This window comes from Lissotriton vulgaris, chromosome 6, assembly GCF_964263255.1.
Source record: "Lissotriton vulgaris chromosome 6, aLisVul1.2, whole genome shotgun sequence".
NCBI lineage: Eukaryota > Metazoa > Chordata > Amphibia > Caudata > Salamandridae > Lissotriton > Lissotriton vulgaris.
In genome coordinates this window covers 1,362,098,928-1,362,112,335 of record NC_141694.1, presented here as the reverse complement: position 1 = coordinate 1,362,112,335, position 13,408 = coordinate 1,362,098,928, and the positions used below count along the sequence as shown (strand labels likewise).

Sequence of the window (13,408 nt, the reverse complement as noted above, 5' to 3'; positions counted from 1 at the left end):
CTACCTACACATTCCCATGAACCAGAGACAAAAGCATCTACTGAGATTTGCCATCAACAAAGTGTACTACCAGTTCACAGCCCTAGCCTTCGGACTAAAATCCGCACCAAGTGTCTTCACAAAAACTTAGCAGCTGTAGCCGCGCACCTACGGAGGCAGGGAATACATGTGTACCCCCACCTCGTTGACTGGCTGGTAAAAGCGAACTCCTACAACCAATGCAAACTACATGCTCAGCGGGTCACTCAGATACAAGAGCTAGGGTTTTCGGTACATTAGGGAAAGTCCTAAATAGAACCAGAACAGGTGAAGATTTTTCTGGGTGAACAGATAGACACCAGTCAGGGCATGGTGTCCCCCAGCGAGAGGAGAACCTTCGCCCTACTGAGGGAGACATGTCAATACCGGAAGGGGCAAGCTCTGACAGTGAGGACAGTGAGCAAGCTCATGGGTATGATGGCGTCCTGCATACACCTGGTCCCAAATATTCGACTTGACATGAGACCATTCCAGGAATGGCTTCACCAGCAATGGTCACAGGCAACTGGGAGTTGGCAAGATCTAGTGGTTCTCATCCAGGGGATACTCCTCAAAGTCATAATCTATGAATAATCCCCTGCCAATGTGCGGGATCCCGGAGCATATAGAAAAAAAAAATATATATATATAGAACAATCCTCAGCAACCTCTCGCCCGAAGCCCAATGCAGGAAACCGCTGCGCAGGAAGGAAGACGGAGACCTCAGGTGCAGTGAGCAATTTTCATCTTTATTGTACCCTCGAGGAAGCGGCACACAGCATGACGTTTCGGCCTGCACAGAGGCCTTGATCACATGACGCACGCTGGGAAAAGGCAATATTTAAAGTGCTAGTGTTAAGTGGGGATACATTCCAATTGGTAAGTCTGTGGTCACATGATGCACCTGAAAATGGATACTGACAACAGACTTTAGATTTACAACCACATCTCGGGATAATCCCTGGCTGACGTCATGTTGCGCCGATGGAAATTGTATCGGTAAAGTGCAAAATGCAAATTCATATAAATACACGCAATGTAAACAAAGATCACCGGATAAATCCAATTGTGCAAATGGCAAAACGGTGTAAAAAGTGCAATGTGCTACATGAAGATCCTACTTCACAGATGTATACTATATACAACATATGTTCTGTACACAAGGTCATGTAAAACATCTTAATAAGTTAGTAAATACAAAAATATATCATAAATATGTAAATATATATATATGTTAAAACCATGACCTTACAGTGCAAATATGAATAAATAAGCAGATAATCACGACACCGTTAATTTGGGATGAGATCTATAGTGTGCAAGATTAATCAAACAGCATAGATGTTTTAATACTCAGATCGCAGCATCCCATTATTCAATGCACAACATTGTCTACACGTGCACTGAGCTGGATAGATGACGGGCAGAGGAGAAGTTGACCCCTCCCAAAAGAGAGAGGGGAAACCATCGCAGCCTCTGCCCTACTCCCATCCACTGTGCTCATAAATTTCCTAGACCAACCACAGCTCAGGACTAGATGTACCACAGTGAATAGTGAATAACAAGAAGATAACCAAGTGCACTTTTTTTGTGTGAAGTTTTTTTCAAACTTTTTTTGTGGCTTTGTGACATTGTTTTCTCCTATTCATATACAATAGATCGGGCTGATAAGTTCTTAAACAAGTGAGCAAAGTTCTTAGTACATCTTAGTGCAACCTAAGCCTAGGCTGCACCCCACTGTTTGGAACCATCCAACCCTCTGATCTGTACAGTGTTGACGACACTAATCTCATTAGGAGGACAGACAAGTAAACCACAATACAGAAGCAACTACTGTTCAACAGGAGAAACAGAAGACAGTGTATGACAGTGTGGAATTGTCATAAACATGTGTAAAAATCTTCTGTTGAGTTTAGTCCCCCCGGAGCTCGACAGTCCATATCCAGGATATACCTGGTTTCCAGTTTTCTAAGGGCACCGTCCCTATCACCTCCTCTCCTATTAGGACCAACACAGTCGATCGCATAGTAGCGCAGAAGGGAACTGTCATTGTTATGATGTTCCTTGAAATGACGGGCCACCGGATATGCCGGGTCACTGGTGTTGATGGCCCTGATGTGCTGGAGTATCCTCTTATGCACCTGCAGTTTGGTACTGCCAACATAACGCAGGGCACACGGACACTCCAGCACATACACCACATATTCACTCTTACAAGTAAGCTGTTGTTTAATCTTGCGTGGCTCAGGAGTGAATGGAATAGTGTACTCTGTTTTATTCAATCCGTGCTGGCAAGCCTTGCAGGATGAACACTTCCTAAAGCCCCTACTTTTGCCTAGCCAATTTTTGCTGGTTAAGATTTCAGGGCTAGACTTTACTAGGGCATTCTGCATAGAGTACGCTCGCCTATATGTGATGGAAGGGGTACTAGGTATTTTGTCCCCTATCACTGGGTCACATTTTACAAGGTTCCAGTGTTTGGAAATTATCTTCCCCAGCGCGGCCTGTTGCCTATTGAAGGCCCAAATCAATCTAACTGGTTGATCATTGGAGGTGGATGGCTTGGTATGGACTTTAGGCTCCAGGGCCTGGCTACGTGGGATAGAATTCGCTCTAGCTATGGCTTTATCCACCATTGCTGCCTGGTATCCCCTGGCCAGGAATCTGGACCTACTGGCTTGCTGTGCCCGTTGGCACTGGACTTCTGTACTACTTAATCGTCTTATACGCAGCATTTCTCCATACGGTATGCTACGTATAAGATGGGCAGGGTGATGGCTGCTGGCATGGAGGATCGTGTTTCCTGCCGTCTCCTTGTGGTATAGCCTAGTTTCAAGACTGGTTGCTCCTGGTGTGACTGTCATGTCCAAAAAGTGCACCTGATCCCTGCTGATATTGGAGGTAAAATGCAGATTATAGTCATTCTCATTGATGATATCAACAAAGTGTTCAGCCTCCTGACGGGTGCCCTTCCAGACAAGGAACACGTCGTCAATATAACGATACCACCTAACAATAGATTGACTGGAAATGTCAGCATGCGTGCCATGGAGAACCTGCCTCTCCCAGTAGCCCATGTGAAGACAGGCATAACTGGGAGAGAAGCAGGCCCCCATAGCTACGCCCCTGACCTGTTGGTAATATCTATTGTTAAACAAGAAAAAATTGTGGTGTAGACAAAATGAAATCATAGACAGTAGCATGCGGTTGTGGTCAGCCATGATAATAGGTCTCAGTCCTAGGTAGAATTCTATGGCTCTGAGTCCGTCTTGGTGATTAATGCTAGTATATAAAGACGTGACGTCTAGTGTAATGAGCCACATGTCCCTACCCCACTCTATTCCCTGTATCTTTCTTACAAAGTCATTGGAATCTTGCACATACGATGGTAGCTCCTGCACAAATTCCTGTAAGAAAGAGTCCACATAGATAGTAGTCTTCTCTAACAAGCCCCCACATGCTGCAATTATTGGTCTTCCCGGGGGCTTGTTCGGATTTTTGTGGATTTTCGGGATTAGGTAAAGGACTGGCATGACTGGATGATTATTCTTAAGGTATTTCAACTCATCCATACTCAGAAGGCCAAAGGATCTCCACCCCATGAGCAAGGAATGGAAGTCCTCCTGAGCTTTTTTGACCAACGAAATGTCACTATGTCTATAACAGTTCAGATCATTCAATTGGGAGAGAGCTTCTTCAAGATATAATTTTCGTGGCCACAAAACTATATTCCCTCCCTTGTCAGCCTGTCTGACAATGACATTTTCGTTGGCCTGGATTTTTTGGATAAGACGCATGTACTGATCATTTTGTGAATATCTCTTTCGTTTGGAGTTGAGCACTTTGGAATGTAATGACTTAATGTCTTTAACCACTGCATCATGAAAAATGTCAAGATTGTCATAAATCATAACAGGTGTGAACGTTGAGCGCGGTTTAAAGGACGTTAATCCCCCCACCCCACTCGGCTCACCTCCAGATGTAACTTGTGATGATGACTGCTCCGTTCTGAGAGATTCAAGGGCTTCCAGGCCTGGTAAATCACGGGCCTGCAATCCATCTTCTGCAGCTACAGCCCTAGTGAGGTTGTTGCGGGTCTTACTTCCAGCAAAGTGCTTTAGTAGCTTGATTTTGCGAACAAATCTGTAAAGATCAATTCTTGTGTCCGCATAATTTAGATCGCATGGCGGACAGAAAGTAAGACCCTTCGACAGGATGTAGATCTCAAAATCAGACAGGACCATGTCGGTCAAGTTTACAACAGAGGGGGCAACGTCCTTCGCTCCAGATAGTGAGTTCACTTCCTGTTCCATCTTTTTGCACTTTTCTTTTTCCTCTTCTGCTGATTTTGCCCTTGCTCTGGATCTGGCCTTGCGACGTTTGTAGCGTTTTGCGTTGCGCTTTTTGTTGTTCCTGAGCGTGACTGCGTTCTCGGGCGTAGGGTTCCTCGCCAGTCTTTCCTCACACAGTCTAGCTCCTCTGCTGGCGTGAGCTTTGTAAACCCCAATTGCCTTCCAGATTGGGCAGAATTGGAGTCTGAGTCGCTGTTAACGCTTGAACTCAAGTTGGACTCAGATGAGTCATCTTGTACTGTTGATCCCTGAGCCCTGTTGGAATGATCCGCGGAAATAGCAAGTTTCTGGCCCCGTGAGGCTTTGATGGCGTCATACTTTTTTGCAAAGGTGAAAATGCGACCTTCAGCATAGTCCGCCTTGTCGCGTTGGAATTTCCAGGCTTTCCTTTTGCTGATGGATTCTTCCTCCTTCTGAATCCTTGCCATCATGTCCCCTCTGAGTTTATTGCATTCATCTGGGCAGTCTGTACTGGCTGCTTCAATGACCAGGTTGAGCTCTTCAATCTTTGCTTGTGTTTTCAACCGGTCACTCTCTGCATAGCGAACCAGTATTTGAACTAGTTTTCGTGACGATTCTAAATTACAGTCTGCCCATTCACGGAGCATTTCCGGGTCAGGATCCTCATAGCTTGGGGCCAGCATAACCCGCAAGCCACGAGGTATCCTATTCACTTCTAAATAGCGGCTCAGTGAACGGTGCTCCCACCACTTGGAGAGTTCTCTCTTCATCAACTTCTCCAGTTTTTTAAAATGTTCACGAACGCTGACAATTTCAACCGCTGGTGCACTAGAGCTGGATGGTTCCACTGACCCCCCAGCCGGGGAGTCATCAAACGCATTAAGCGCTGCCTGTTCCCTCGCTTTCAATGCGTCCGCTGACATGCCGCTTCCTCTCAATAATAATAGCGCGTGATGCGCACTCACAGCTGTGTTGGAGATTGCTGCGAAATGCAAGCCTCCGTACAGCAGCGCACACTCTCTCCTCACCGGTGTTTTCTTTTCTGCGCCGCTTCGCTGATCCCAAACGTAGAAACTCGGCCAAAGCAGAACGCTCGGCAGGCTCCGCGTCGGGTTCACAGGCAGCGCCGTGTAAACAGCAACCGGGGGCAGGAACAGTTACTCCCTACCGGGAGAGACAAGCGACTTCCGGGTCAACAGAGGTCTCGGCTTCCTGCAGTTCCGCCCAAACGAGGGGAGGGGTCATCCGAATACCGGCGAAGCACACTGCCGGTTTGGCAATATAGAACAATCCTCAGCAACCTCTCGCCCGGAGCCCAATGCAGGAAACCGCTGCGCAGGAAGGAAGACGGAGACCTCAGGTGCAGTGAGCAATTTTCATCTTTATTGTACCCTCGAGGAAGCGGCACACAGCATGACGTTTCGGCCTGCACAGAGGCCTTGATCACATGACGCACGCTGGGAAAAGGCAATATTTAAAGTGCTAGTGTTAAGTGGGGATACATTCCAATTGGTAAGTCTGTGGTCACATGATGCACCTGAAAATGGATACTGACAACAGACTTTAGATTTACAATTTATATACACACACATGCAGCCTAAAATATTAAGATGCTGAAATTTGCATAAACACAGCTGTACTCTCCCAACTCCTAAGGACGAAAGAGCAGTAAACATGTGCATACAACAATGCTTTATTGCCATATAAAAACCTGTAATTGCAGGCATTTGCCAGTAGGCTGCAGTAGGGTATAAACAAACAAAAGAAAGACTGACACCTTAATTTTCTGTCCGAATGCCTGCTTTATTCCGGGAGTGTCCTTCCTGTGACAAGAAGATGGAACTGGCAGACCCACACTCGGTGTGTCTTGTGTGCCTTCCATCTGCACACAATCCTGACCAGTGCTACCACTGTCAGGAATTCTCTAGGCGGACCCTTTGTGACAGAGAACGGATCAGACTCTATGCCATGCTGGAGAAGGACAAGAGTCATCAGGTGGGTGGCCATGGAGGCCCCAGGACGTTGTCATCCAGCAAGCATGGCCAAAAACGGCTAGGTTCCGTTTCTCCTTGCCCCAGGAAGAGGAAGTAAGGACAAGAGTTACCGTCAACGTCTAAGTCACCGTCAAAGAGGCCCAGACACTCTTCAGGAACACCATCGCGACGTCGAGTCTCCGCCGCACCCAAGTAAGTCGGCGTTGAGGCACCACACTTCAAACTCGAAGTCTGTGTTTGCTGACAAGTTCAAGTCTCCGTCGACGTCAAGGCTTCCGTCGACGTCGAGACACTCTCCGCCGCCCTCGAAGGGGACAGCGTTGAGAGTAATGACGGCTACCTTGCCGCCGTCGAGGCTCGTCCAGATCCCACCGTTCGACGTCTAGGAGATTGACGTTGAGGCGGCGCTAGGAAGGGTCGCCGTCGACACAACGTCGTGGAAGGTCGTCGACTCGATGGCATGAAGGGTCGCCGTCAGCACGACGTCTAGGTAGATTGCAGTCCAGGTCACTGCGGCATGGACGATCTATGGCGAGATCATCAAGGCCTTGCTAGGCGCCAATGGTCACTCAAACGTCATAGACGTCGAAGCTCTCGACGTCGAGAGAAGTAGTCACGGTTATTGTGGTGTCACCAGGGCGATCAGATCCTGGGTCCAGAGGGTCATCAGGTGATAGATCATCATCGCCTGGGCTGAATATTGTGGAGATCTTTCCAGAAGGCTCCCCCAGACCTGTGGACAAATCACGCAGTGTCTCATCTCGCCGACCACAGGGTGCTGTATCAGGCAGTCACAGTAGTCCGGGCTCGGATTACTCCCGCACATACTCCCCATCTGGTCCATGGACAAGCACTCCAGTCAGACCATTAAAGTCTCCTCCTCGGAGGCCACGATCTCAGCAAGGTCAAGATCTCCTGCCAGGTCAAGATCTCCTGCCAGATTGAGAGCACCTACCAGGCCAAGATCTCCTTCTAGACATGGGTCTAGATCCAGGGGTCGGCACAGCTGTCATCACGACAGGCCCCATAAAAGAAGGCGTGCAAGATCTCCGACATGGTCCTCTTCTACGAGATCAACGGTCCGGGACTATTCTCCGACCTTCTCCTCCACACCACCTTCACAAGTCTCACCCATAGACTATATCGCTACGTCTACGGACTTTCTAGGTAGGGGGGTAAAGAAACTTAACATCTCTATGCATACCCCGGTGGCTCCCACTTCAGTTATCTTTGACACCCTGCATCACCGGACAGCCCCCAGACCTCTGGTGCTCGGATTCCTTGAACCGGCGATGTCTACCTTCCTTACTCCTGCGACTGTGGGTTCTGTACCATCCAGAATTGCCAAGAAGTATAAGGTTCCTGCAGAAGATCCCTTGTTTCTCAGGACGGATCCACCAGCTGATTCAGTCATCGTGGCGGATGTCATGAAATCCCACTCTGCTTCCACCTCATCCTCGGTGCCCCCGGAGAAGAATAGTAAGCAGATGGATTTGTACGGAAGTAAAATATGCAACACTTGGGCTTCGTATCTGAAAGTTGCCAGTGCCTCTGCCTTCCTCGGGAGGTACGACAGAACGCTCTGGGACTCTCACTTGTTTCACTGACAAGCTTCCTAAGGAAGACTGGCAGGACTCGGCCGATATCCTAGGGAGGGCTCGTAGCCAGCCAGGTCATCAGTGCCGCGGCAGATGCTTCCGACCTCTCGGCTCATGGCTACTCCCATGGAATCTGCTCTCGACGTTCGGCGTGGCTCCGCCTCACATGCTTCAAGCCAGATGCTCAAAAGAAGATGCTGAACTTTCCTTTTAATTGTACATCTCTGTTTCGGTCTCAAGCGGACTACGAGATGTCTAAAATGAAAGCGGAAATGGACACGGTTAAAGCTGTGGGTTTGGAAAAACGTGAAAAGTTTAAGAAGCGCTTTTGTCAGGGTGACAAGCGATCGTACCAGCAGAGGGTTCAAACCCCTCAGTGGTCATCCCAAACACAGCAAAGATCTCCGTTCCAGCAGGGACGCCCTAGCAGAGGGAATAACCACAAACAGCAGTCCACCTCCAAGCAGCCTCCCAAGCCCGGAGTTGTTGCTTCCTCCTCAACTGTTCGCCACTCCGGTGGTAGGGAGTGTAGCTCGTCACCTAAGAGTGGAGATCCATAACAAAGGACAGATGGGTGCGGAGTATTGTGCAGCATGGTTACTTACTGAGGTTCAAGTCCCCCCCATCCTTCCCCCTCACCCCCCCCCCCTCCCCCACCCCACCTTGCAGGTATGTCCTCAACTCAAGCACCTTTCCCTATTCCACAGTCAACTGCTGAAGGACGAAGTTTCTGCCCTTCTCAGGAAAAAAGGCCATACAGGAGGTCCCTCCCATGTGAAGAAATCAAGGAGTATACTCCCGCTACTTTCTTGTCCAAAAACGAGGAGTAGCCAAGGAGTACAGACCTATCCTCGGCCTACGTCTGCTGAACAGGTTTATCAAGAAAGAAAAATTCCGTATGCTAGCCCTGCACCAGATCTTTACGCATCTTCATCAGGAAGACTGGATGTGTGCCATCGACCTGCCGGACGCTTACTTTCATATACCTGTCTCAGTAAAGCATCGAAAGTTTCTCAGGTTTCAGATCGAACGTCATCACTACCAGTATCGGGTGCTTCCGTTCGGCCTCAAATCCGCCCCACGGACATTCTCCAAGTGCATGGCGGTGGTGGTGGCTGCTTTTCTTCGCAGGCGGAGGATCTTAGTCTATCTCTACCAAGACTACTGGCTTCTAGAAAGCTCCATGCCTGCTCTGCTTCAGAGCCATCTATTGTTCTCTCAACCTGATGCTTTCATTGGGGTTGCAGGTCAACTTTGAAAAGTCAGTGTTCAATCCTTGCCAACAAACTCACTACCTGGGCGCTTCCCTGGACTCCGTGCAGGCAAGCGTGTGTCCGGAGGAGAGGTTGTCATCCATGCTCCTGAAGTGTCGTCTTCTGCTAGACACTCAGTCTCACAGCCAGGCAAGTGTAGTCTCTCCTGGAGTCGATGGCCTCGTGCATCTACATCGTGCCCAATGCACGCCTTCACATGAGGCCTCTGCAGCAGGCTCTCGAAAATCAATGGTCTCCGAGATCCGGCCACTGGGAAGACCGGGTTTCTCTCCAAGGTGCCGGAGACTCCATCAGATGGTGGATGAAACATTCCCACCTTCTGCAGGGAGTCCCATTTCATTGACCTCCATCACACAGTGGTTACGGATGCATCAATGCACTGCTGGGGTGCTCATATGGACAAGCCTCAAGTACAAGGGGTCTGGTCCGAAGTAGAGAGCAGCTACCACATCAACTTCTTGGAGCTCCGAGCAGTCTATCTGGCTCTCAAATCCCTCTATCCTTCTCTGCGCACCAACTACATTCAAGTTCAGACGGACAACGCAGCAACCATTGTAGTGTAGTTCATATATTCCCAGTAGGCTCTGCGCATTGGAATAACATATACTATAGTTTAGACGTAGGACTGAGGTCGACTAGGTCTCTATCGTATATATTAAACTTAATTGTGAGTGCCAGCTAGCTCAGAGGTCACTAGAAACCTTCTCGAATTCACAAGAAGGTATTAGTTTCTGACAACCGCTTAAACATGACAACTTTGTTTCCCAAGAATAAGAAATCAATCTCTAGAGTCGCGGAAACTATAAATGTTTTACTCAGTCAATCGTGCATGATTCGTTTCACCAGAGGTGCTGAGAAAATAGTCTGTTCAATAAATACCTTTTATTGAAAACGCCAGTCTTCTTTCTCAAGCATAAGAAATGTACTGCTACAATCGTAATACTGGTTATAAACTACAGGGCATATAATACGAAAAGTATTATAAAGTAGTACTGTAAAAGCATGATATGGTTCCTAAGCCATAAATTGCCTAAAACATATAAAATACATACAGTAATAAAATGACTAAAAGTACTTAACTGGTGCGTCTAAAATACGCCTACCCCGGTGTACCTAACTTAAGTCTAGTACAAGGGAAGAAGTAAGTGAGGAGTAGCTTAAGTTTAGTATTTCTCTGCCAAGGATCTATCCAAGAATTCTCTAAGGGTCTAATCAGCTCCGTACCTTGGTTTTAGAATGAAGGAGGTCTTGTATCTCTCTCTCAGGACTCGATTTCAAGATGGCTTGTAAAGTTTTCTTTAACTTTAATCCCTTTTTACTCCAGCCTCATCTTTCTGGCGGAGGAGGGTGGGTTCGCTAGTGAATCCAGAAAGTCTTCAAGCTGCAAAATCACACCGACGGGTAAGAAACTTTTTGTTTTGCAGTACAATTCTTTCTGGATTTACTATGCTGTGCATAGACTTTGTAGCGGTTTGCTATGTTTGTGGCTGCTGGGTGGAAGAAGAGTGTTTGTTGAATATATGTTAAAGCACTTTTTGTCTTACTTGTACTTCCTTGTTCATCTGTATATCCACGCAGTAGTGCTTAGTGATTGTGTGCACTGAAACCCATGTTGCCGCCAGGAAATGTCTCGGATGGGTGTATTTGCCAGGAAAGCTATTGTTGCTCCCTTCTTTCTGGTAGAGTGAGCTTGTGCTGCTCCTTGTAGTTCTTGACCTGCCTTCTTGTGGCAGAATTGGATTATTTGTGCGATTCATCGCGCAATGGTGGTGTTAGTTACTGGTCTTACCAGAAAGCTGCTGGTGAAAGACACAAAATATTGCTTTGTTTTCCTACAATCTTTGGCCCTTTCAATGTAATGCATCACTGCTCTTCTACCGTCCAGGGTGTGCTGTGCCCCCTCTGCACTAATCCAGGTAACCCTACGGTGATTTTAGTGGTCTATGATAACCATAGAAAGCACTCAGTTGTGGAGAGCAATCTTCATGCATATCTTGGAGTGTCAAGCAGCTAGTTTTACCAAATTCAATCGACCATGTAGATTAGATGAAAGAATCACACAGTTGTATAAAAATAAGTCTGTTGCACAACACAATCACTAACACATTGTTATATCTCCTATCCGGAGATATCCACAATACACACAAGAATAATTCAAAATATTCTGATACGTAGAACAAATATACACTGGTCTCCAGGGAAGACCAAACCATATATTAAGAATGTGGAATGAACCTGAGGACCCACTCATGGGGAGCCCTTAAATACCCAAGGAAAGGATTGGAACAGAAAGGGGGGGAGGGGCGAGGGGGGAGTTCCCTCCCATTGGAGGGGCTAGACAGCGGGGAAGACACTCGTGTCCTTTGTCGAGTTTCCCAACAGAGCAGGAACCAAGTGTTCCTGAACTGACTCAAACCAGATTATGCAAGGAGTGCAGTAAATGTGCTCTTCAAAGCAGTCTGGCGCTGGCAAGTGCCCTCATCCCAGTCCAATGCACTGTCCTGTCTCGCCAGTGGTCACACCTCCCTATTCTTACTTCCCCTTGCTCGAGCTCCGCAGCACTAGGGCAGACCCTGAAAGACTGTAACTGGGAGTATAGTGGGATTCCCCTCAGTTGCCCCCCAGCACATTTGATCTGTTTTAGGGTATGATTTCAATATCTTTGATTCTACCATGACCAGGTTTTGGCAGTCATTATATAGTTAGACATCTTGTAATGACTGATATCCACTATATGTCTTTAAGTGGCTGATCGCACTTACAAGCCTGGAAAATCGAATTCGGGGTTTGTAGGGGTGCCCTACTCATGCAGGGGCACCCTCACACTTGTAACCAAGAACCCTACCCTCAGGACTGAAGGGCCTACCATAGGGGTGACTTATAGGTTTTAAGTGCAGTGACCTCAGATATAAGGAAACTTAAAAGTGTTTTTAGATGTGCAAGCACCATCTCTCAGGCTGCCATGACAGGCCTATAGTTGTGTGTAAGTTGGCTCGCATAGGTGGCACAATACATTCTGCAGCCCAAGTGAGACTCCTGGCATACATTTGCCCCTGGTACTTTACACTAAGGACTTGTAAGGGTACACCAGCAGCCAGTTGTGGAGGTACCAAAGTACTTACCAGAACCGATTTAGTGGAGAGCTCAGATGCTCGGGTCCTGATTGGCAGATTCCCAGCATACTAATTAAAAAAAAAAAACTGTCACCAGGCAAAAAGTGGGGGTGACCATGAAATCAGATTCTGCTTTCCTACACTTAAAACATTAACTATAATGTAATGAGGAAGACACCAGAGTTGTTAAAATAGGGGTCTATTTTCACTCAAATACAGTCTAAATTTAATAGACCATCTTCTTACTAGTTTGGGATTTTCTGTCCGATATACCATATGTCTGATTTATCGAAGTAATAAAGATTACTGGTTAGTAGCTCTTGCCCTTTAATTGGTTGTCTTCTACAAATATTTTTCCCACTTCCCCTCATCCACATAAATATTCAGATTCCCTCTGTCTAGAAATATATCTGAGCTGATGGACACATTTCTGGCTTGGGGCTGCTGGATGGGAGGGGGAAGGGACATTGATGTTCACCGTTTACCCTAGTATGTTCATTTTTGAAAATGTGTGCATCCACTTTCTGGTACAGCCCTTTAAGTTTAAAGAATCTGCATAGGAAACAGATTATCATTCAAATCCAAATTTACCTATAAAGTACTTTTATATTTTTAATTAATTTGTGAGACGTGATACCTTTGTATTGTGAATTGTGCGCAGGATAACACCCAGTAAAGTGGACTTTGTTTTCGCTCATTAGGTGCACACGTTTTATGAAGCTGTTGGGTACATGATTGGTGCACAGACAGACCAAACTGTGCAAGAACATTTGATAGAAAAATATATGCTACTACCTAATCAAGTGTGGGACAGTATTATTCAGCAAGCAACCAAGGTAAGAATTTTCACTGGTGTGCATATATATATGTATGTATGTATATATGTATGTATATATGTGTATATGTATGTATATATGTATATTTTTTCACTACTGCCAAGTCATTTGTAATTCTGTTAAAGATTGTGTTTCTGGTTTAAACCAATTCATGTATGTACAAAGCTGTCTCTTTATAGTATACCAAAACGAGGTATACTGTGCAAAGAGTCCAGGTAGTCCCTTATGAGAGGACAGGTGCTTGCTCTAGCAATGCTAAGGT

The 13,408-nt window shown here is 46.7% G+C and overlaps 1 protein-coding gene across 1 annotated transcript in view; it reads left to right on the top strand.

Moving 5' to 3' along the window:
• The window catches only part of XPO1 (exportin 1), a 293,144-nt gene that overhangs the window by 64,132 nt on the left and 215,604 nt on the right, over window positions 1-13,408 (top strand). Inside the window, exon 3 of the mRNA XM_086927487.1 lies at window positions 13,012-13,146. Coding sequence (XP_086783613.1) covers window positions 13,012-13,146 — 135 coding nt within the window. The remainder of the gene's footprint in view (window positions 1-13,011; window positions 13,147-13,408) is intronic.